General features: G+C 55.5%; 5 protein-coding genes and 1 non-coding gene across 6 annotated transcripts; 3 read left to right on the top strand and 3 right to left on the bottom strand.

Annotated features, from left to right (window-relative positions):
* Positions 1-3,606: 3,606 nt before the first annotated feature.
* Positions 3,607-5,561, top strand: ATEG_04273 (uncharacterized protein; the record flags this gene model as incomplete). The annotated part of the gene is made up of 4 exons (XM_001213451.1): positions 3,607-3,987; positions 4,047-4,514; positions 4,568-5,089; positions 5,529-5,561. The coding sequence occupies 4 exons, from the start codon at positions 3,607-3,609 to the stop codon at positions 5,559-5,561; spliced, it is 1,404 nt and encodes a 467-aa protein (XP_001213451.1).
* Positions 5,562-5,602: 41 nt separating this feature from the next.
* On the bottom strand, positions 5,603-5,674 carry ATEG_10553. The gene has a single exon. It is a non-coding gene; the product is annotated as a tRNA-Arg (tRNA).
* Positions 5,675-5,953: 279 nt separating this feature from the next.
* On the bottom strand, positions 5,954-8,691 carry ATEG_04272 (condensin subunit BRN1; the record flags this gene model as incomplete). The annotated part of the gene is made up of 3 exons (XM_001213450.1): positions 5,954-7,924; positions 7,977-8,556; positions 8,618-8,691. The coding sequence occupies 3 exons, from the start codon at positions 8,689-8,691 to the stop codon at positions 5,954-5,956; spliced, it is 2,625 nt and encodes an 874-aa protein (XP_001213450.1).
* Positions 8,692-9,380: 689 nt separating this feature from the next.
* ATEG_04271 (sodium/calcium exchanger protein) lies at positions 9,381-12,417 on the top strand (the record flags this gene model as incomplete). The annotated part of the gene is made up of 2 exons (XM_001213449.1): positions 9,381-9,533; positions 9,670-12,417. 2 exons carry the CDS (start codon positions 9,381-9,383, stop codon positions 12,415-12,417), a joined length of 2,901 nt encoding a protein of 966 aa, XP_001213449.1.
* Positions 12,418-12,714: 297 nt separating this feature from the next.
* pan1 (actin cytoskeleton-regulatory complex protein PAN1) lies at positions 12,715-18,701 on the bottom strand (the record flags this gene model as incomplete). The annotated part of the gene is made up of 10 exons (XM_001213448.1): positions 12,715-13,876; positions 13,960-14,493; positions 14,552-16,618; positions 16,675-16,738; positions 16,818-17,322; positions 17,659-17,708; positions 18,048-18,195; positions 18,250-18,359; positions 18,412-18,470; positions 18,574-18,701. 10 exons carry the CDS (start codon positions 18,699-18,701, stop codon positions 12,715-12,717), a joined length of 4,827 nt encoding a protein of 1,608 aa, XP_001213448.1.
* A 920-nt stretch (positions 18,702-19,621) lies between these two features.
* On the top strand, positions 19,622-20,622 carry ATEG_04269 (uncharacterized protein; the record flags this gene model as incomplete). Its single annotated transcript, XM_001213447.1, has 2 exons — positions 19,622-20,107; positions 20,272-20,622. The coding sequence occupies 2 exons, from the start codon at positions 19,622-19,624 to the stop codon at positions 20,620-20,622; spliced, it is 837 nt and encodes a 278-aa protein (XP_001213447.1).
* Positions 20,623-20,802: the final 180 nt, after the last annotated feature.

Genomic DNA, 20,802 nt, shown 5'->3' with positions numbered 1-20,802 from the left:
TGCAGGAAAGATAAAAAATAGCGGTCAGCCTTGCACATCCGGGCAAGGAGAGTTGAAGTTGATCTGGATATGTGAGGGTATCTCTCTCGGGGCGGAGGAAGGTTGAAGATCAACCCATCTGGCGAGATCGTGGCGGAAGGATGAATGTACGGCAGAATCGAGCACCCAGGCTGCAGCGGAGACCGGGAGAAATGGGAGCGGCGACGGGAAGGAAGTCTATGCGACACTAGAACAGGTGACAAGCTGTCAATGTACCGGCGATGAAACCGAGGGGGAGGTCGCGAAGGAATGAGTCGGACGACAGGTAAGGGGGTGGAGGGAGAATAGTAAGGTAGTTGTTGGAGTTCGAGGCGCGGACGATGGAACCCAGATGGTGTGGGCGGGAAGGGTCATCAACCGTCACCGAGGAACCAAGCCTCACGGGAGGAAGGAAGAAAAATAGAAACGGGGCTGACAAAGGAGTGTGGAGAGGAATGACTTACAGCGCCCAGTAAGATTGATGGATACGTGTCGGAGCACAGAGGATGTGAGGCATGGAGAGGGAAAGAGAGGGACGCCCGATGGTGACCGGCAGTGCTGGTGGAGGATGGATGGATGGATGGAACCAGGAGGGAAGATGCAAGCTGCAATGTTTGGGTCGAGAGGCAGAAACAGGGAAAGGCAGGGAAGAAAAAAAGGCGTACCTGTATGGTACGAGTGGAGGCGTTGTATGGTAAGAAAAGGGCCAATCAACCGCACGAACCCATCCAACAGGGTGTGGCTGGTTGGAGTTGTACCTGGGTAGGTAGACCCGAGACGGGGAGTTGATATATGATCAGGTTGAAGAGAATCACGGTAGAAAGTATCTTCTAGTTAATCGAGATGAGAAAAGTGAAAAGATTCAAAGCCTCATAGAAGGGGAAAAGAAGAGGAAGAAGAACGAGGATGGCCAGGCGGCTCGATCCGCCAAGATCAAAGTGGGCCCGGAACCACTACCGGTCCGACGTCAGATTGGTAACACTCCCGTATGGTATTCCGATGTCATGGGTACCACGTCTACACCAGGCATCCACATAGATAGTCAGGTACACTCTACAGTGCATTTATGTATCTTCTTTCCAAGGTTGAACAATCTTATGCTTCCAAGCTTACCAGTTAGCAAGCACTGAATCTTTCGCGTGTACAGAAAAGACCTTTACACCTTCTAATTCTACAAGGGTACAGTATCAAACCAATCAGCTACCTACTCTGTTAGGTATGATGGAACACACCAGACAAAGTTTTCGCCCGAGAGAGGCACTCTGCATCGCCAGGTTGAGCCACCAATAATGCGCCCGAGTCGAGAAATGAGGCTGTGTGCGATTTGATCGTGACGCGGAGAAGCTGGATGAAACATGCGCCTGACCATTCACAGCGGCTTTTCTAGAACGCCGGCGGGGCCTTCTGGGGTGGCTGTACTTGATCTCTCCACCGCCTGCCACTCTTGTCGGAGCTCCCCTGGACCCATTTATTGTCCCTCGATGGTTACCAGATCAACCCCTTTTACTACTGCAGATTTCAGCTCCTATCTCTATCCGCCTACATGATCTCAGATGCAGGTGGAGATGCAGTACGATCCGTCCGAGATGGTCCGTTCGTTGACCGACGACAAATAACTTCAACACCTGCAGAATCTTCCGAAGGTGTGGTGAGATTGGCTAGCATGCTGTGATCTCCGAATCTACCACCTGGTAGTTATACTTAATGCAGAACAGATACGGTGATACGGAAGAAATGATCCTGTCGATCCCGACGAACACTTGAGGCGACATCGCACCGCGTGGTCGGTGTCTCAGGTCATCAGGTACGAAGTTTATCGGAGGACCTGCCGAGATCCTTCAACGGAGTACATGACTACCTACTCTGTAGGTGCATACTTGGACTATCTACGGACAGCCTTGACAAACCTTAACCTCTCCTTACCTCTTGGAGACCTGAATGCTGCATGAACTGCATTAACCATTGTAGGGTCAATCCAGAGTCAAGCTGAAGGTCGCCCCACATCGGCCGCCCGAGGATTCGATTCTCAGGATCGATCTCTCCGATCAATGGCTCATCGCTTTCCATCAAGATCTTGGACTTCATCACGGCATAGTACTCATACCCAGTATTGTGCCGATCAACCAAACCGCCATCGGTGGCGGTGGTGGCGACTCAACGGTCAAAGACGAAGAATTTTCCCTGATGAACTAGGAGAAGCTTATTGACATGACCGAGATCCCCCCGACTTAGTCTCAGAAAGTAGCTGGCGGTGTGGATTGACTAGGGCTGCTATACGGAGTATGCGTTGTACGCTATGGAGTGTACAGCTGGAGAGCTGAGATTCATGCCGAATTCAACGAATTTAATAGTATGACTCGGGTCTCATTGTCGCTGTTCTCGTAGTCATTATGAGTTTGCGAGGGTACTATTTCGTATGCGATGAGGATAGGCTATCGGTCGACTTGACTACTACTCGACAGTCTATTGGGAAGCAATCAAGACTACAATCGAACGAACAAGGATTATTGCGCAGAATATGTAGTGTGATAACCTGGTCACCAAGGTAGTCACCACCCCAGATGACTAACATCACCACAACCCCAACACAACAACACTTACTTACCTCACTCACTCACTCACACTACTATACAATTCACACTACTATCACAAACACGGCAACTCCTTCAGCGCCTCGAGAGAAATGCTGGTTGGAGGATCCCCGATGATGTGCGGGATACAGACGCCTCATTGGACGCCCGAGTGACCGGACGTGCATATTCACGCGCCGTGATTGCCGGGGAGAAGATGCAGCGCCGTCCACTCATCCGCCATACTCGGCCTATCTTCCCCTCGAGGGCGCTTTGACACCCCCCAATCACCGTCCCCAGCGGCGTTGCTCTGCAGGGTGCTGGGCGCTTACCGGCCGTCTGTTCACACGGGCCATGCAAGTCTATTCGAGGAGATGCTCCTCTCGACCCCTCCGGCCCCGACAGCAGACAGGGTTGGCGATGCGGGAGCCCGTTGAAATATGAGAGGCGCCAGCCCGTCACGCTGCTCGCCGGTCGATCTGACACTCTCTCTGTCCGCAGCCCTTTTTCCTGTCGTTTTCTGCCTTTCTCGTCTTGCTTCTCGGGGTGTACCCGGTGGTCTGCCTATATCTTGGTCCAACCCGCGCTGGTTTCGCACATTGTGTCTAAGAGACGGGTCTCCATTGCGTGCGTATCTTGCGAATGTTATGTCTATGCCCCAGACCATTGCTGACGATGTGACAGTCCGCCGTGTGGACTCAGGTACTCATTACCTCGATCTCCTCGAGGTAGGTTCACTCCCTACTCCATTCTCGACCCTCCTCTAACTCACCAAGGGCATATGGAGTTGTCGCGCGATCTGTAGAGACTGCTGCAGAACCGAAGCTGCCAAACTCCCCATCACGAGAAGAAGTTCAAGAGCTGGTTCTCTTCAATCGCCCCATCTTCTCGTCAATAATCTACCATCCTAATGCCGTCCTTGAGCGAGAGCCAGAACAGCTCGCCCCAAACCTACGAAGCAACAACACCGGCTGATATTCTTCGTGGGAACAATCATCCGCCAATGGCGCCATCCACCATGCAGCATACCGTCACCGAGCGAAGCTCTTCGGACTCCACTGTCTCTTCGCTGAAGAGCCCTCGAACAGCCCGCTTTGCCGAGGCAACGGCGGTGCATTCACCCACGGAGCCTACCCAAGTGGGACGATCACCCTTCGCAGACCCTCCCCACATCCAGGGCCGTCCCGACGTGTCGGACGTGGGCTTTGGGTATGTGACAGCGAACGATCCCGCTCAGCATGTGTCGCATCACCAACCACCCACGTCGCCGCTCAAGAGCGCGCTCAAAGTCCCCGGGACTCCCGGGCGGACTCTGAACCCTCTCAGCCCGACCTTTCGCGAAGAGTTCTTCGTAGAGAAGGAGGAAAAGGCCGCAGAAAAGATGAACGATCAAGACCTGGTGAGTGACCGCAAGACACGTTAAGCCACCGGCTGAGGGCTCTGACTAACGGAGAGTAGCGGATCAAACTGCGCGTCCGGGTAGCGAAAATTTTCCTTCGGTTCGTGAACTTTGGCTGCAGCCTGATCGTCCTGACTATCCTGGCGACGACTTTGACTATCTTCCATGCCACGAAGTCGCTCCCACCGCGAGGTGGGTTCCCCCCGTGGGCTAAGGGGACAAACCCCTGGCCTCAGTATCTGCTTCTTGCCGTGGCCTGCCTCTCGTTGGCTGCCTGCTTGTTTGTGTTCTGGGGGTACTACAAAGGGGGCCACAAGCGCGCGGAAAAAGTCGCCGTCTACTATTCTGTTTTCTCTGTGTGCTCCTTCGCCTTCAGTCTGATCATATGGGTGGTCGCCGCCGCAGTCTACCAGAACAGCAAGTCGACGGGTAATGGCCAGGACCTCTGGGGCTGGTCATGCAAGAAGAACACCAGAGAGCAGTACTTCCACAATGACATCGACTATGCCCTTTTGTGTCGTCTACAGGTGAGCCGCCTATGTTGTCTCTCCCTCTTACCATGATACTAACTCGCCACCAGGACTGGGGCTTGGTGTGCGCCATCATCGAAGTCGTCATCGAGGTTCTGGTCATCCTGATCTACGCCGTGGTCTTCTACCGCTTCTGGACGAAGAGACGCCTGGCCAAGTCCATGGACCGCCGCGACAAGGCTCGCTCGGACCTGTACCTAGCCCAACTCCGTCTCCAGTCTGCGCCCAACACGCCTGGATTCCCCAAGACGCCATTCTCGCCCGCCCCGGCGCCCCGCGATCCCCATTCCATGGCGGAGAACGGCGAGTCGCCCCAGACTCAATTCGCCACACCACGCTCCCCCACTCAGCCCCAGCCGGCCTTCCAGCTGCAGCCCCCGCCCATCCGCGTGCAACAGGCCTCCCCGCGCATGGAACAGGACGCGTTCCCCGCTCCTGCGTCGACCGCGCCGGCTGTCCCGGCGCCCGCCGTTGCACAGCACATGGGTGCTGCGCCGGGCGAGCGCACGTACGAGACCGTCCCTATCCCAACAGCCTACGCGAGTCCGATGAGTCCTAGCTTCCCCCAGAATGTGCGTCAATGATGGACGGACTCGGGTGCATCTGGATCAACAACCAACGTACGTAAATCGAGATACAGTATATCGAGCAGAATCTGAATGCAGTGCTTTCTTCGGTGGCGTCTTGTGTCTTGGTGTTGATGTATTGGATCTCTCAGAGAAAGCGCCTGTCTTGTTATGACCCATCTTTAATACCTTCTTTATGTCACATGTCACATGGTGGGTGGTCTACTATTCCACCTGGCCTTTTTTATTCTGCTGTTCTTTGTTGCCATCAATATATCCCTTGGTTTAGGTCTGCACTTATTATCAGAGAATCCATCACCGTTATGGTGACTTTACAACCTACTGTTACCCAACTTCATATCCAGCCGGGAAGGCAAGTGCGTGTACGCCAAAGGCTGAATTACCATAACAATAGAAAATCGATAATTACTACATTGTCCCCCAGAATCCTGCCAGCAGCTTTACTACTCCGCATTGAAAGACTCTGTTTGTGTTGTAAACCAAAAAAAGGCAAAAATTCGACCCACACGCGGCTCGAACGCGCGACCTTCTCCTTAGGAGGGAGATGCTCTACCACTAAGCTAATGGGCCGCATGTATAATTTTTCCGTCAATTAAGGAACTTAAGAAATATCAATTTTTACAAAGAGAAGGACATCTACATCCCAGCCTGTTCAAAACCTCAGGTCATACGAAATGCAACCATTTCAATAGTATCCATCCAAATAAAAAGCGTCGAATCGAATCCAATTATAAATCCACCAACTCCGGTACGGTATCATGAGAAATTGACAACTAACCCTAAGCCATGCGGACATCCCTCATAGAACATGCCATAACCGTCAAAACTCGATTTCAACCGGATAATCACCTAGATGGCTCCCTCCTCAATGACAGCATTCAAGTCTTTGGTCACGAAAATCTCCTCGAGAGCCCCCGAGCCTAGGCCTGTAGTCCCGTCATCGTTCTGTAACAGGAGCCCCTGTTCATTGGCTAGATGGAGAAGACAGATGAACCCGTACGATGTGCTAATGTCTCGCAATGTTTCCGGGGCATAAACGGATTTCAGGGAGTTCATGATCTGCGTGAAGCGCAGTTGGCTGTTGTCTTGGCTGGCTGGCGTGGGCTCTGGGTCCTTGTTCACTGGCGTTGGGGTTGGCGGTACATCTGCGTCGCTCATCGGGTGGTCTTCCTGTAGGCTGGCAGTCTTGTCGGCCCGGGGCGTAGCGTCAAAGTGCGAGGAGGATATCAACCGATCGCCCATGCCCTTCCACATTTCCTGCTTTAGTCGCCGAACATCGACCTTCTTCGCCACACGAGCATATGCAACATAGTCTGGCCGGGCCCTGCGACCACCTTGAGTGACCAGCTGTGATCCAAAGCCGCCCGCGCCTGAACCAGGCGTAGCGCCTACCATGTTCAAGAGTGCGGCAAGTCCGGTGGCTCCGCCAGCCTCGCTCGCCGAAGCGCCTGGTGGCATATCCGAGGGCGGCGACAGCATCTCACGAGCATCAGCGAAAGGTAGGTTATCGTCGTCGTCATCGCCCAGACCAAGGCCGTTCGGGAAAGCAAGGCCGTCATCATCCGCGAAGAAGTCGGCATCATATGCACCAGGGACACCTTCGTCCGCATTGTCTTCGGTTTTGTGGTTCGCCCAAAAGGCCTCGTCCATGTCACCATGACCGGCCGTCTGGTCTTGCCGTCGCTGGTTGAACTGCCGCGAGCCCACCAGCTTCTTTGAGCCCATTCTGGCCTTTGGTTTGAGGAAGAGGCGTAGCAGTTGTCGGGAGTTGAAGTGTTTGTCATCAGGAAGGAGGTTGCGGCCCTTTGTCTTCCATTGCGTTTTCGGCAAAGAGATGGCTGAGTTGGAACTGGCCGGTGTGTAGATCAATTCAGCTACCGACGGATCCAGAGGCGCACCAAAGTCGATCTCGAAAGGCTCCTTTTCCTTGCGTTGCTTCGGTGCCGCGTTAGTACTGGCAGCCGCATGCTCTTTGATTCGACGGATCTTCCAGTGTTCTGGGCCTGCCCAGTTCTTCTGCAAGGCGTTATCAAAGTAACTGAGGATGTTCTCGTGGTCACGGTTGCTCGGTTGGTGGTTGAGAGAAACGGCATATGCATTGTCGTTGTCAAAGTCCTCGCCGTCCTGGTTCTCGTCCTCATCCAGATCCACGCGGTGGACCTTGAGCATCGGCTCCAAGGCTGCCTCGCGAGCCCATGCCTCTCCACCATCTCCGAATCCTGTGTCTCCGCTGAGATCGAATCCGACCAAGCCATCGTCGTCATCATCGAACCCAACTGCGTTGTCGTCATCCAGCATGATCCCGGAGGCATCGTTCGGATTACGACCGTCATCGATGCCTTGTTCATTCCTCCACTCTTCGGGTGCCTTCAGGAAGGGGATATCTAATGATCCGCTTGGATCGCCTAGATCGAAGTTCTTGAGGGAGGGACAGATATCCTGTCCTTCAAGGCGATCTAGATCGGGAAAAAAGCGGGATGCTAGGTTTGCGATATCAATCTCGGTATTATCTTCGAACACATCGTCTGACGATTCGCGTTGGGGTGACGGGGAATCTGGACGCTCGGGTTCTTCCGTTCCCTGGCGCGTGTTGCCCTCGTCCTTCGAGCCGCCTTCAGCGGCATCGTCGCTGCTGTCAAACACGATCCTGCCTTGAGAATCGATGGCCAGGTGGTTGAGGAGTAAGCCTTTCGCGCCGCCTTCATCGAAATCTGCTGATGCCTTTTTAAATAACGGATCTACCGCAAACTCCAGCTCAAACTTCTTGAGCTGCAGCGAGGCGAAGGAGGGAGCAAGGGTGGCTTCGTGCGATCGCGCTTGCTGAGCGTCGGTTAGCCAGTCGATCTCGAGTGACGGCTTTGATATAACTCACCTTACGCCGGGATTTCCGACTGCCACCATCCTCTCCGTCTTCATCGTCGTCATCGCCATCTTCGCCTTCACCACCCGTTTCACGAGCTCTCTTATCGCGACTGTCGGCCAACCCACTCAGAAGCTTACCGGTTTCAGTAGCGACACTGTCGACTCTGCTTGTATAGATCTTAACGCAGCCATCCAAGGTGCAACTGGCTTTCTGGAAGTTCACCCCGTCGCCTTCCTTCAGCAAGGACATATCATGGAAATAATCGATGAGAGCAAAGTTCCAGGAGTTATTCGCATTGATTTTATTGTCGGTGGCCATCTTCATCCATTCTTCGAAGTTGGCGAGGATGGGCACCCGCTTCATGGGGGTAACGCCTCGACCGCCGCCAACATCACTTTCGCGACCCCGATGGCCTGACCCTCGGGGGGTGGCGGGACTTGTGCTGGATGCGCGGTCATAACTGGTATATTTGCGCGGGGGCATCGGTGTCTTCACGGCGGCCTTGATCTGATCCATCTGACGGTCGTGACGAGCATGCCGGGCCTCCATCCGGGCCGCCTTCTCCCCCATATCATCATTGAGGGGGATTCTATTACTATCAGTCCCATTATTGTTTAGTGTGAGATGCGATAAAGCGATAAGGAACCTACTTGACAGGCGAGTTCTTATGGGGGGTCGAGGCGCCATTGGAGCGGCGATGCTTGGGGTTCGCTACGCGGGGCATTGTGCGGATGGTTTCCCCAGCAGTAAGGGGATCGCAAAGATGGATGCACCAGCGATAGCGAACGACGATGGGGAGTAGACACGCTGCTCACGTCGGTGTTGAGGAGCGACAGGTTGGTCGTATAAAAGTCTAGATGGCGAGAGATAGCGCCGCCAGCTGAAAGACGACGTGGAAGCGGTTGAATCTGGTGATGGTAATCCTGACGGTTTTCTCCTCCCCGTCAACAACAAACAAAAACATTGGGCGAACCGGAGAGACCACTCGCGCAGATCACCTGACTCGTTTGTCATCTCATCACCTGCACTTCTATCACCAGCAATAAATCAATACCCAGCTATAATACTTCTCTTCTCTTCTCTTCTCTTCTCTTCCCATGGATTCATTTACATTTCTCCATCCCGTGGATACAACAATCCAACTCCCAGGGAACGGAATCCCATTGCGCCAACACACCTGCACAGCCACCTCGCCCCGTCCAATGGGACCGCACTAGCCACGACAGCTCCATGATCTTGACATCAGCGCGTGGCTTTACGACTCCAACTCGTCTGCCTACGAGAACCATCCAACTTTCTCCTCCCCTTACCTGGCCGCACAGACATAAGAGCGCCCGGAGAGTCATTGTTAGAGTCCCGCAGTGAGCGTCTTCCTCTTCAGTTGTTGCCCAGGATGCAGGCGCATCTCTCACCATGTCTCGACCTCAACTTCTTCCTACATTGAGCCGCTCCCCTCGCCAGAAGCCTCGCTACTCCGTTCGACCTTTCTACTGGGCCCTCTTCGTTTTCACAGGCCTCGCCTTCTTGAGTTGGTCCTTGGGAAACCTCAAACATGCCGGGGAGAGTGTAGTTCCACTGGGGCAAAGTGGACGACGTTCCCCGCTCCATCGGCGGGACGAGTCTCCAGACCAGGTCTTTATACCTAATAACACCCTTTCCTTATATCGCAAGCATAGATGCTGATATCTGTCCCATCGTACAGTGCCGACTGGTTCGAAATGCCAAAGACCAATGCGCCTTTGTCCGTACCAACTGCCTTGACGGCGAAGATGGCCTGTTTTCTTATCTTCAGTTCTACTACTGCAGCTTGGCCGATGCCAAGCCCGTCGCATTCGTCATCTTGATCCTATGGCTATCGTTGCTCTTCAGCACTATTGGTATTGCTGCCAGCGATTTTCTCTGTATCGATCTCAGTACCTTGGCGAGTATCTTGGGCCTCAGCGAAAGCTTGACTGGAGTTACGTTTCTTGCGTTCGGCAATGGAAGTCCCGATGTCTTTTCCACGTTTGCTGCCATGAGATCAAACAGCGGCAACCTGGCCATCGGAGAGCTGATTGGAGCTGCCAGTTTCATCACCTCTGTGGTAGCTGGGTCTATGGCACTGGTCCGCCCTTTTAAAGTCGCGCGCAGGAGCTTTGTGCGTGATGTCGGGTACTTCATCGTGGCGGTCAGTTTCAGTATGCTACTTCTGGCTGACGGCCACCTCCACATATGGGAGGCGGCCACCATGGTCGGCCTGTACTGCTTCTACGTTGTGCTGGTTGTGACGTGGCACTGGTACATCGTGCGACGGCGTCGAGTCTACGAGCGGACCATTGCCGCTCGGTCGCATTTCCACATCCCAGAAAACCAGGAGTTGGAGATCGAGGAAGAGGAGGAGGATGAACCTCAAGTGGCCCCGGAGTCCACCGACCTTCTTTCGCGCGTATCCACCCACGACTTTGACATGTTGGAAAGGGCTAGTTTCCCGTCCTGGAAAGATGCCGACGAAGTCCGGGAGGAAGATGACGAAACTCGCAACCGGTACTTGGCTGAAATCCGAGACAACATGCATGTCTACCGCCCTTCAGCGACCAGACGCAATACTCTTAACCCAATCAGACCGAGTCTTGTCGGTGCTCTCGAGTTTCAGTCTGTGCTATCATCTCTTCAGCGATCCCGCAACGTCCATCAAAACGTGCCTATCAACCTAGAAAGATACTCCGACAACGCAGATTCAGAGCGTGACAATATCTCTATCGCGTCTCATCCATCATCGCGGAGACCGACGGCTTCTGACCGCCTATCCCCTCTTAGTGGTACAGGTTCTCGGACTCGAGCCGTGTCTGCCAACGATGCGGCAGGCTTAAAGTTGGACACCAGTGTGTATGACTCTGGTGCCACCCGCCCCCATGTCATGGTTACTCGACCTTCTGCCGAAGGCCGGGATGCAGTTACATCACCTGCAGCTCAGAGTACACATCCAGGGTTATCACCATCGTCATCTACAAACGCATCTCGCAGCCCTAGCCCCGAGAATACCACTGCTCCTCAAACCCCCACTTTGCTCGCACCCCCGAATACTTTCCATTCCCCCAACTACCAGGCCGAAACACCTTCATCGCGATCACCCCTTGACGTGTCCCCTCGGGGCACAACGTATGCCGAGACTGCCCAACTGGAGAGTCCGTCTAGTCCGTTCCCTCCGTTCCTGGATGTCCCAGGAGCTACGTCTTCGCGACCGCCAAGTATTCACTTACCTCCAGCACCTAGCCCGAGCGAGCTACTGCATATTCATGACAGTGTTCTTGATGACCGAAGCATCCAGTCTACGATACGGAGGAGCCGATGGGGCTCTTTTCCGCTATCGTTCATCAAGACCATTATCCCAACGCTTTTCCCAACCTTGGATGATTGGAAAGGGAAAGGCTTCTGGGAGAAATTGTTAGGCCTCGTTGCCGCCCCCAGCGTATTTCTCTTGACGATCACTGTCCATGTCGTCGAGCCTATGCAGCAAGAACCTGCCTCGGACCCGATCAAGGTCGTCATTACCTCTGCAGATGAAGGCAATCCAAGTGCGCCTCCCGTACGACTTCCAGAGGATAGCCCTCTGCTCTCCGCCATGGACCGTCGGGCTTCCGTCGACCAGACATCGGATCAAAACAGGAAGAGTCAATCCATGCCCGGCCGTCGACGGTGGGACTCGGAACTGCCAGCCGTGCAGCCGGCGGCGGAGACCACCTCGAGTCCACCCAGAGAATGTGCGCGGTGGCTAGTCATCTTGCAATTCTTCACGGGACCCTTCTTCGCCGCTCTGATCTTCTGGACGACCATCGACGAGGACCTGCAGGCCCGCAACCTCCTCCTGCCATCCCTGTGCGCGCTTCTCTTTTCCCTGGTATGCCTCGGCGCGTTCATCATCAGCACGCGACGTGGCGACTGCGCGCAACTCCCCAGCTCGTGGCGCCCCTTTCTCGCCTTCGTCGGCTTCATCGTCGCCATTTGCTGGATCGCAACCATCGCCACCGAGGTCGTCAACCTCCTCAAGACCCTCGGCGTCATCCTCAACATCAGCGACTCCCTCCTGGGCCTGACCGTGTTTGCCGTGGGCAATTCCCTCGGCGACCTGGTCGCCGACATCACCGTCGCCCGCCTGGGATACCCGGTTATGGCGCTCAGCGCGTGTTTCGGCGGCCCCATGCTGAACATCCTGCTCGGCATCGGTCTCGGCGGCCTGTACATGACCATGAACGCCAAACCCGAGACCATCATCGCCAACGGCGGCAGCTATCAGATCGCCATCTCCAAGGTCCTGGTCATCAGCGGCGCAACGCTCTTGACCACCCTGGTCGGCTTGTTGATCGTGGTCCCGTTGAATCGATGGAGGATGGATCGGCGGATCGGCTGGGGTCTTGTCATTCTATGGATTGTTAGCACGCTGGCTAACGTCATCGCTGAGCTGGTGACTTGATCCTATATAGAATATTTTCTTAGTAGGTTTTCCTGCTTGTCTTAGCTAGTTTTGCTCCTTAGCGATTTGACTCCTGCCGGCCGGGCGTGTACACGTATCAGGTTATGAATATTGAAGAAACACCCAGTTGCCTACATTATCCATTGAAAGAGACCGACATCATTTCCTCAGTGGCATGATGAATCAATATAACAGTAATATATTCAATGCAAAAACTAGCTACGGATTGGTTATAGTAAACAGAACCCTTCCACCCACCAAATCCAACTCTTCCAGATGAAACGAAACCTTCACACCCTAATCCAAGACACGACCGGCAGTAGAGCTCGTACTGCGGTCGTTGGTCTGCACCTTCCGAAGTCCTTTACCGGCCTGGATCGAAGCCAGCAAAGCACCCCGGTCAGCGGCTCCAGCTGGGGCAGCAGGAGGCGCTGGCGGAGGAGGAACTCCGGCAGGCGGCGGCGGGGGCGCCATGGGAGGTGCGGGCGGCGGTGGAGGGGGAGGAGGAGCGCCGGCGCTACCGTTGGGCGCGGCCGCAGGCACAGGGGGAGGCGGGGGTGGCGGAGGAGCAGCGACAGGAGCAGAGGGTGCGGCGTCCGCTTCAGGTGCCGGTGCCGGAGTCTCCTGCACCGGGGTCGGTGTCTTTGAAGGAGATTTATCGTCCATAGCACTCAGAGGGCGCGGGGGCGCCATGGTGCCAAACAGGATGCTTGCAAGCTGCTTCGCGCTACCACCGCCTGCTCGATCATCTTCATCATCCGAGGAATCAAATTCGGATCCGGCAGCAGACCAGTCATCGTCATCTTCAGGGCGAGCACGAGTCTTGCGCTCCAACGGGGCGGATCCGGTGAAGGCAGGGGCGGTGCTCTCTTGCTGCTGTGCGAGGCGATGGAACGGGTTCGTTGAGTGGGTATCAGAAGGAGTGGTGGCGGCTTGCGGTACAGGAGCTGGCTGGCTGTCGGCAGGCTGTCCAATCTTCTTGAACCACGGGTTCTTGGATTCGGCCTCAGGACTCAGATTTGCGCGGCTGCTGGCCGGAGAGGTCGCAGGGCTGGTGGGCGCTTCGGGTTCCGCAATAGCAGGCACAGGAGGTGCAGTAGCTGGGGCAGGGGGCGGTGGAGGAGGCGCCTCGGCGGTGGGAGCCTCGGTCTGAGCAGGGCTGCCATTCCGAGGCGTCGCGAATTCGGGACCTTCGTCGTCAGAGGAACTCTCCTCTTCCATAGCCTCCAGCTCCCGCTGCAGTTGCCGCTCGCGTTCCTTGGCCGCTTCGAGTTCTGCGCGTTGGGCGGCGAGTTTGGCTTCCTGTTCCTTTGCGCGGCGCTCGGCTTCTTCCTTCCGACGCTTCTCTTCTTGTTTCTTAATCTTGCCTTGCTGGACTTGTTCCTGGAGGGCACGAAGGCGAGCCTCCTGTGCCTCCTTTTCTTTCATGAACTCCTCCTCGCGTTGTCTAGCCTCGTCTCTGCAGGAAAGCGTAAGCATGAGATGTGAGAAGAAGGGTGGCGTATCTTCAAGTGTGAGGAAATCAAATAGGGAAACACTTACTCTAGGCGCTTCGTCTCCTCTTCTTGCACCTGTTGCTCCTCGCGAATGGCTTGCTCTCTGGCAGTCTGTTCCACCTTGGCCGCTTCATCCGCCGCCTTCTTGGCCTCGGACTGATCAGCACTGTCTGTCCGAGCCCGCCGCGAAGGTGGTGCTGGAGGTGGCTTCTTGCCAATAGGCTTTGTGGAGGGCTGGGCCGGAGTGCCCCGTTCTTCAGCCAGACGGCGCTGTCGTTCCTGTTCTCGCAACGCGTCTTCTTCCTCGGCACGTTTCAACCGTTCCTCGCGCTCCCTCTTCTCACGCTCTTGGCGTTGGACGAGAGTTTCGGACGCCTCGCTATGGGGTTTAAGTCCAGCGGCAGCCAGCCGCTCGGCGATACGCTTCTGTGCGCGTTCCTTCGCGGCGGCCACACGATCTTCGTGAGTAGTGCCGGGCAATGATCCTGTAGAGCCCGTGGATGGTGGCGGAGAAGGTCGGACGGCCGGCGGCTCGTCGTAGCGTGACTGTTGCGATTGAGAAGGCGATGCTCTTGACGCTCTGGAGGTAGTTAGCTACATGGTACAAGTGGATTCAAGGGAAAGGGGGGACGCCATACTCTTCCTTGCGGATATGCGCAGTCCGGCTATTACGCTTCAAGTCATAGATGAAATCGCGGATCACGTCCTCCACGCCCAGGGCATCTTCCCATCGGCGCTTCTCGTGTTCGCGTGTGGAGTTCTCGCTTACATCCTTGAGGCTGTCTTCCAGACTCCGGGCGAAGTCTTTCACACTATCCTCGACGTCGCGTGTCATAGCATCGTTCTTTTCTCGATCAGCCTTGACGTTAGCGCTCTCAGATTCAAGACGACGAGCGGCGGCTCCCTCATCATCCTGCGTGGCAGGAGCCGGTCTTCCAGCAAGCTCGGCTGCACGAGCTTGCATACGGGCACGGGCACGAGCCTTGATCCTATCTGCCTCGGTGACTGTGCCACCAGGGCCAGTCCCAACGATGTTCAGAGCGCTGTTAGGATGGGCCTTGGCATCCTTCAAACGGAACAACTCGAGTCTCGCCTCGGCGATCTCTCGCTCGACACGACGGACTTCAGAAGCGACCTGAGGGACCTGGTCCTCGTAGGCCTGCAGCTGACGACGCAGAGACCGCCGCTCCGCCCCGTTGTCAAGGTTACGGAAGGCAGCATTTGGATGAGTGTCGATCTCGTCCTGCACACGTCGGATCCGATCCATGAGGCTCTCTGCTTCCCGACGGTCTCGGCGATCGAGCGCGTCATCTTCCTCCGCCCGGGTTTCGTCCTGGAAATCGACGGCGTCCAGCATGATTTGGGTCTCACGGATCTTTTTCTTCAACTGCTCGACCGACAACTCATCCTCTGAGGCCTGCGACGAGGCAGCAGGAGACGGGGTCCGACCATTGTTGCCGACACGACGACGAGCACTGGAGCGATATCCGGCAGCTGCTTGGTCGTCATTCTTAAATAACGTCGCATCTTTGCGGCCAACTCCGGGTGAAACTGCACCGCCCCGGAAGGAATGCTCCTTCAGATAACTCACGCCAGTCTTCTGGGGTTGCAGGAACGCGCCCGTAGCTTTCCGGGATTCTGCATCCTGAGATAGCAATGATTTGATGGTGCCGATCGAGTCGTTCAAATTGCGGGTGGATGGGGGAATGAGTTCCGGAGGCAGGCGATTAGGAACCGGGTATCCGTTCAGCTTTCGGTAGATCAAGTGCATGGCCACGGCAAATTCATCCATATTGAGGCGTCCCCGGTTATTGGGATCAGCCAAGGTCCAGATACGCTCCAGATCCTGTCGGTTCAAGCCACTCTGTCCCATGATTTCAATGGCAGTATCGCCACCAATAAAGCCTTTGCGGAAACCATCCCATGCCCGGAAGAGGTCGTCATAGATCTTCTTCTCTTCCTTGGTGATGGCCCAGGGGATCGAAGCGTTTCCGGCCAGGCCGGCTGTTGAAAACCCACCCTCACGGCCGGGTTGGGGCATTAGCTGCTGCTTAAGAGCCTCGATGTTGGGCAATCCAGAAGAAGGAGCGTTGACAAACCCCCATTGGCCGGGGATTCCGGTCGGCTGTGCAACCAGACCCGACATGCCTCCGGTCTGTGAAGGACTGAGGTTCGACGCATATCCAGTGGGAATTGGGGGGACAGGAGGTCGGGGGCCACTGTAACCAGTTGGCTGAGGGTTCGACATGAACCCAGTGGGTTGCGGTTGTAGGGACTGTTGCTGAGGCTGACCAGGAAGACCAGTGGGTTGCGGCGCAAGGTTCGACTGCTGGCCGAAAGGAGCCTGGTTGGGCGAGAGGCCTGTCGGCTGGGAAAGGAAGCCAGTTGGCTGGGCAGTAAGCTGGTTAAGAAGCTGGGAATTGGTCGGTTGTTGCGGTTGCGGCTGTTGAGGAGCGGGGGGAGCCAGTTTGTTCTCCATTAGGGGCGCGTCAAAATTCGGGACATTCGTTCGGACAACCGGCTCGGGCTGGGTGTCGGGGACTTGGAAGGAAATAATGTCCACCATGCTGGAGACCTCGTTCTTGATCGTTTCCGGGAGGGCATCAGGCAAGTCGCGGCCTGTGAGTCGCAGGTTGCAAAGATACATCGCCAGGGCGAATTCCGGGAAGAACAGTTGACCGGACTTGGTGGAATCCGACAGTACCCTTTGGCACAACATCAGTCAGACGAGTCACGTTTTCGAGCAGTGAAGGTTACTCACCAAATCTTCGACAAGTCGCTTCCCGAGAGCCTCGACCGTAGGAGAAGTTCCCTCGCCTTATCACCTACATACAGACCGTTAGCGGGGGGTCCCATGGCTCTACTTTCACCCGTCAGAGGCCGGGGGAACGAAGGTCTACATACCGCTCATGGTTTGGCTATCCCCAACTGCCGACTTGAACAATTGCTCAAACTTGGCCTGGTCTTGCGCCGTGATGAAGGACAGACGGATATTGGGGATTTTGCTGCCGGAGGACTTGGGCGGCGGCGGAGGAGCGGCACCGGATGCATCACGGAACGAGTTGGCGATCTCGGATGACGTCTGGGCTGGTCTCAACGGAAGGCCGGTCGCCGCGGGCACCTGAAGCTGCGGGGGTTGACTCTGGGGAGGATAGCCGGTGAACTGGGGTTGCTGAGGCTGGAATCCCGTGGGCTGAGGCTGTTGCGATTGCTGGGGCGCGGCACCGGGGAAGCCGGTGAATTGGGGTTGGAGCTGTCCCGATGGAAACCCAGTGGGCTGGGGTTGCAGCTGAGAGCCAAAGCTCGACAATTGAGGCTGCGCGTATCCTGTAGGCTGAGGAGCAAAGCCCGTAGGCTGTGGCTGTTGTTGCTGGCCAGGAGGGAATTGCGAGTAGGAAGGCTGCTGCTGCTGTTGCATAAAAGGTGGCTGTTGTCCGGGGCGAGCGCTGTTGGCGCCGCCCAGGAAGGAATTTGAGGAAGAATACATTAGAGAGGATGCGCTTGCATGGGAAAGAGAAGAACGCAATGGAGCAAGGCAAGGAGAAACACAAGGAACAATGAAGGAAGGAAAATGAAAGAGAGACAAGGTGAGATAGAGGGGGAAGGGAAGTTGGAGGGAGGGAAGATGTAGGCCGCCGAGAATCAGGAGGCGGAGCAGCAGCAGCAGCAATGACGGTTCAGGCACTGCTTATGTAACCCCGCCCATGCTTCTCCTGGTTCTACCAAGTACAAGTACAACACAAACCTGAACATCCACAAAACCATACACGTTGGAGTCATTTGTGATTATGGAATCTAGTAGTATCCGAATACATCCTGAACTCCGGCACGCAATTGCATCGGTCATTCCGTCCCATGGTCTCATTTCAACGATGTTCATGCCGCAGAAAGCCAACGGTCCCGCTCCAGGCCGATCCGATTCCCAATTCAATCAAGCGGAGCTGGAGAACAATCGCAAGACAAAAGAAAGGCAAAACAGCATGTGCACATGACCAGCAGTGCGTACATGCATCAAGAAAGCGATATCAAAACCACCATCGCACGCCTGAATGGATCAAGAGTTGTCCTGACAGTCACCGGCCTAAATGCCATCCTGGGTACCATTCTGTTGCTGAGTGGCGCCCACCATCTTACGCAGTTCGTACTCCTTGGTGAATTCGCGGGAGAGAATACCCAGATCACGGACCAGCTCGTGGCAGGCTGCAATCACGGCATCCTTGGGAGTGATCTCACCGTCGGTCTGAACGCGGAGCAAGAACTTGGGATCCAATGGATGAGGGACCTGGAGCTGCTGTTAGATGCAGACACACAGGATGGAGAATGAGGTATTGCGGACCTTGTAGGCAGCGAAGAGAACATGGGAGCTCTGCAGGAGGCGGGAGCTCAGTAGGTTTCCCAGAGTGTGATCCTCTTTGTTGAAAGTGAAGATGGCCGAGGAGGGGATCCCTGAAGACTCATTAGTTATCACAGTAAAGCTACCCCATGGGAGTCGACTTACGAGTGTCAATCTCCATTTCCACCTTGTTCTCGCCGCTGGCGAGCACAAACGACTCGTACCTGGATTGCGACGTCTAGTCAGTCATTTGAATCTTCCGAAGAGTACGTGGCGCAGAACAGAAAGCCAAGCAGAATGAGAGCCCCTTCAAATGGAGATGCAAACCTCGGCAGGTCATTGTTCAACTCAACTGATGGCTGACGCCTGTTGGGGTAGCTACCGTTGGGGCGGACCCAGCGCGCATAGGCGACCTCAGCCGGGAGCAAAGGCTCTCTGGAAGACCTTTCTGCCATTTTGACAGGCTTGGAGAGGGATTCGTGGATTGGGAAGATAAAGAGGAAAGCAGGAGGGCAGAGGGTGATACGGGGAGGGTGAGAAGAAAAGCTGGCAGCGTTGTTGGGAGTTGCGCGCAGGTCTTCACTGCAGCAGTGGCCTCACTGTTGCTCTTTCCCACGTACACCCACACCCCCATCTCGCCGCATCAAGAACGATAAGACATGAGAAGCAATATCAAACAGCATCTAAACATCAAGAAAGCATTCTGTCTTACCGATCTGGGGCGTTCATTTTTACAGAGTGAAAGGAATGATAAGTTTAGCGGGTTTCGTTGTCCCCGCGGTGATATCCAAGAAAGAAGTAGTCCGAGACAGAGCAAAATGTCTGGAAGATGGCGATTTGCTCACAATCCGGCTTGTTGAATTGCTGTTTCAGATGGTGATAGACTGTGACAATATGTCAAAGAGGTTGATATCTGGAGCTAGGCAGCCAACGAGGAAGCGTGTGCGCCAAGATGACACTGTAGTGATAACGCCGAATGACCTGAGGATGATGAAGATAAGTAATGAGTATGATAAGAGGATGAGGCCGATATGATGGTGAGGATGGCAGAGTGTATAAGAACTAAACATGATGGAGGGCAAGGATGAATGATGATCCTTCGGCTGGTCCCGTGACAGCACGTGATATTACTATAAAGAGGCAAATGCCCTTATACTCACCACACTTCACTCCGCATCTCACGACATGCCTAGCTTCATGAAACTCCAAAAACCCATTGTAAGAAGAGAAAGAGGGACGTCCCATATACATATCCTCTAGCGTTATTATCCAACTCCTATTCCATCCATTATATCTAGAAATCATCTTTATGTCGTCAGCCCTCTTACAAACGCTCTATCCCTGGACCAAATCTCCCCTGATAGCATGCGCGCCCATGCTGAACATCGCCCTCCCAGCACTAGCCGTGTCGGTATCTGCCGCCGGCGGCCTGGGGTTTCTCGCCGCGGGCTACGACGTGTCGAGCCTCGAGCGTAACCTCGAAGAAGCCGCGCGACTCGTGGCCCAGCCAACGTGCAGTCTGCGACAAACGTACCAGGAGCGCGGGGTGCTCCCCCTCGGCGTCGGGTTCCTCAACTGGGGCGCCGACCTGGAACGTTCGCTCGCCGCGATCGAGAAGTACAAGCCCTGCGCGGTATGGCTCTTCGGCCCCAAGTCCCAGCCGCACGACCTCGTGCCGTGGGCGGACCGCGTGCGCGCCGTCGCTCCGGGCCAGACGCAGATCTGGGTGCAGGTGGGCACGGTGGGCGAGGCGGTCGCCGTGGCGGGCGCGCTGCGGCCGGACGTGCTGGTCGTGCAAGGCTCCGATGCGGGCGGGCACGGCCTGGCGCGCTCGGCGTCGATCGTGACTCTCCTCCCCGAGGTGCGCGACGCCCTGCAGGACCGGCAGATGGGAGACATCCCGCTCCTGGGCGGCGGGGGGCATTGTCGACGGACGGGGGATCGCGGCGTCGCAGGCGCTAGGGGGCCTCGGGCGCCGTCATGGGCACCCGCTTTCTGGCATCGCCTGAAGCGAACATCGCGCAGGGCTACCGGGCGGAGGTTCTCAGTGCAGCGGATGGCGGGGTCAGCACGGTGCGTTCTACTGTCTATGACCGTGTGCGAGGCATCTATGGCTGGCCGGAGCGGTACGATGGGCGTGGAGTCATCAATCAGAGCTACGTCGATGCGGTGGAGCGGGGCATGAGTGACGAAGAGAACCGCGCGCGGTACGAGAGTGAGCTGCAAAAAGGAGACTTGGGATGGGGGCCCGGCGGTCGATTGACGACGTACGCTGGCACGGGCGTTGGCTTAGTGAGAGAGACCATCCCGGCCGCCGAGATTGTGCAGAAATGCCGACAAGAAGCGATGGATATCATCCAGCGACTGGCAAAGTAATAGAGATCAATATGATATATCCACAGACACAGGTGGTCAAGTAGAAGAGGTAAGCAGTGGAATGGAGAAAAGAGTCAATATCACTTTGATATTAAATGCAGACCATCACACCCTTTGCTTGAAATCAGATGAGAATATAACTACATGCCCACCGGAAACTCCACCATCCGTCGCCCAAAA

The sequence above is a fragment of the Aspergillus terreus genome, genomic scaffold (assembly GCF_000149615.1).
Source record: "Aspergillus terreus NIH2624 scaffold_6 genomic scaffold, whole genome shotgun sequence".
NCBI classification, from domain to species: Eukaryota; Fungi; Ascomycota; class Eurotiomycetes; order Eurotiales; family Aspergillaceae; genus Aspergillus; species Aspergillus terreus.
The sequence above is the reverse complement of the archived record's forward strand: the minus strand, read 5'-3'. Positions and strand labels throughout refer to the sequence as shown.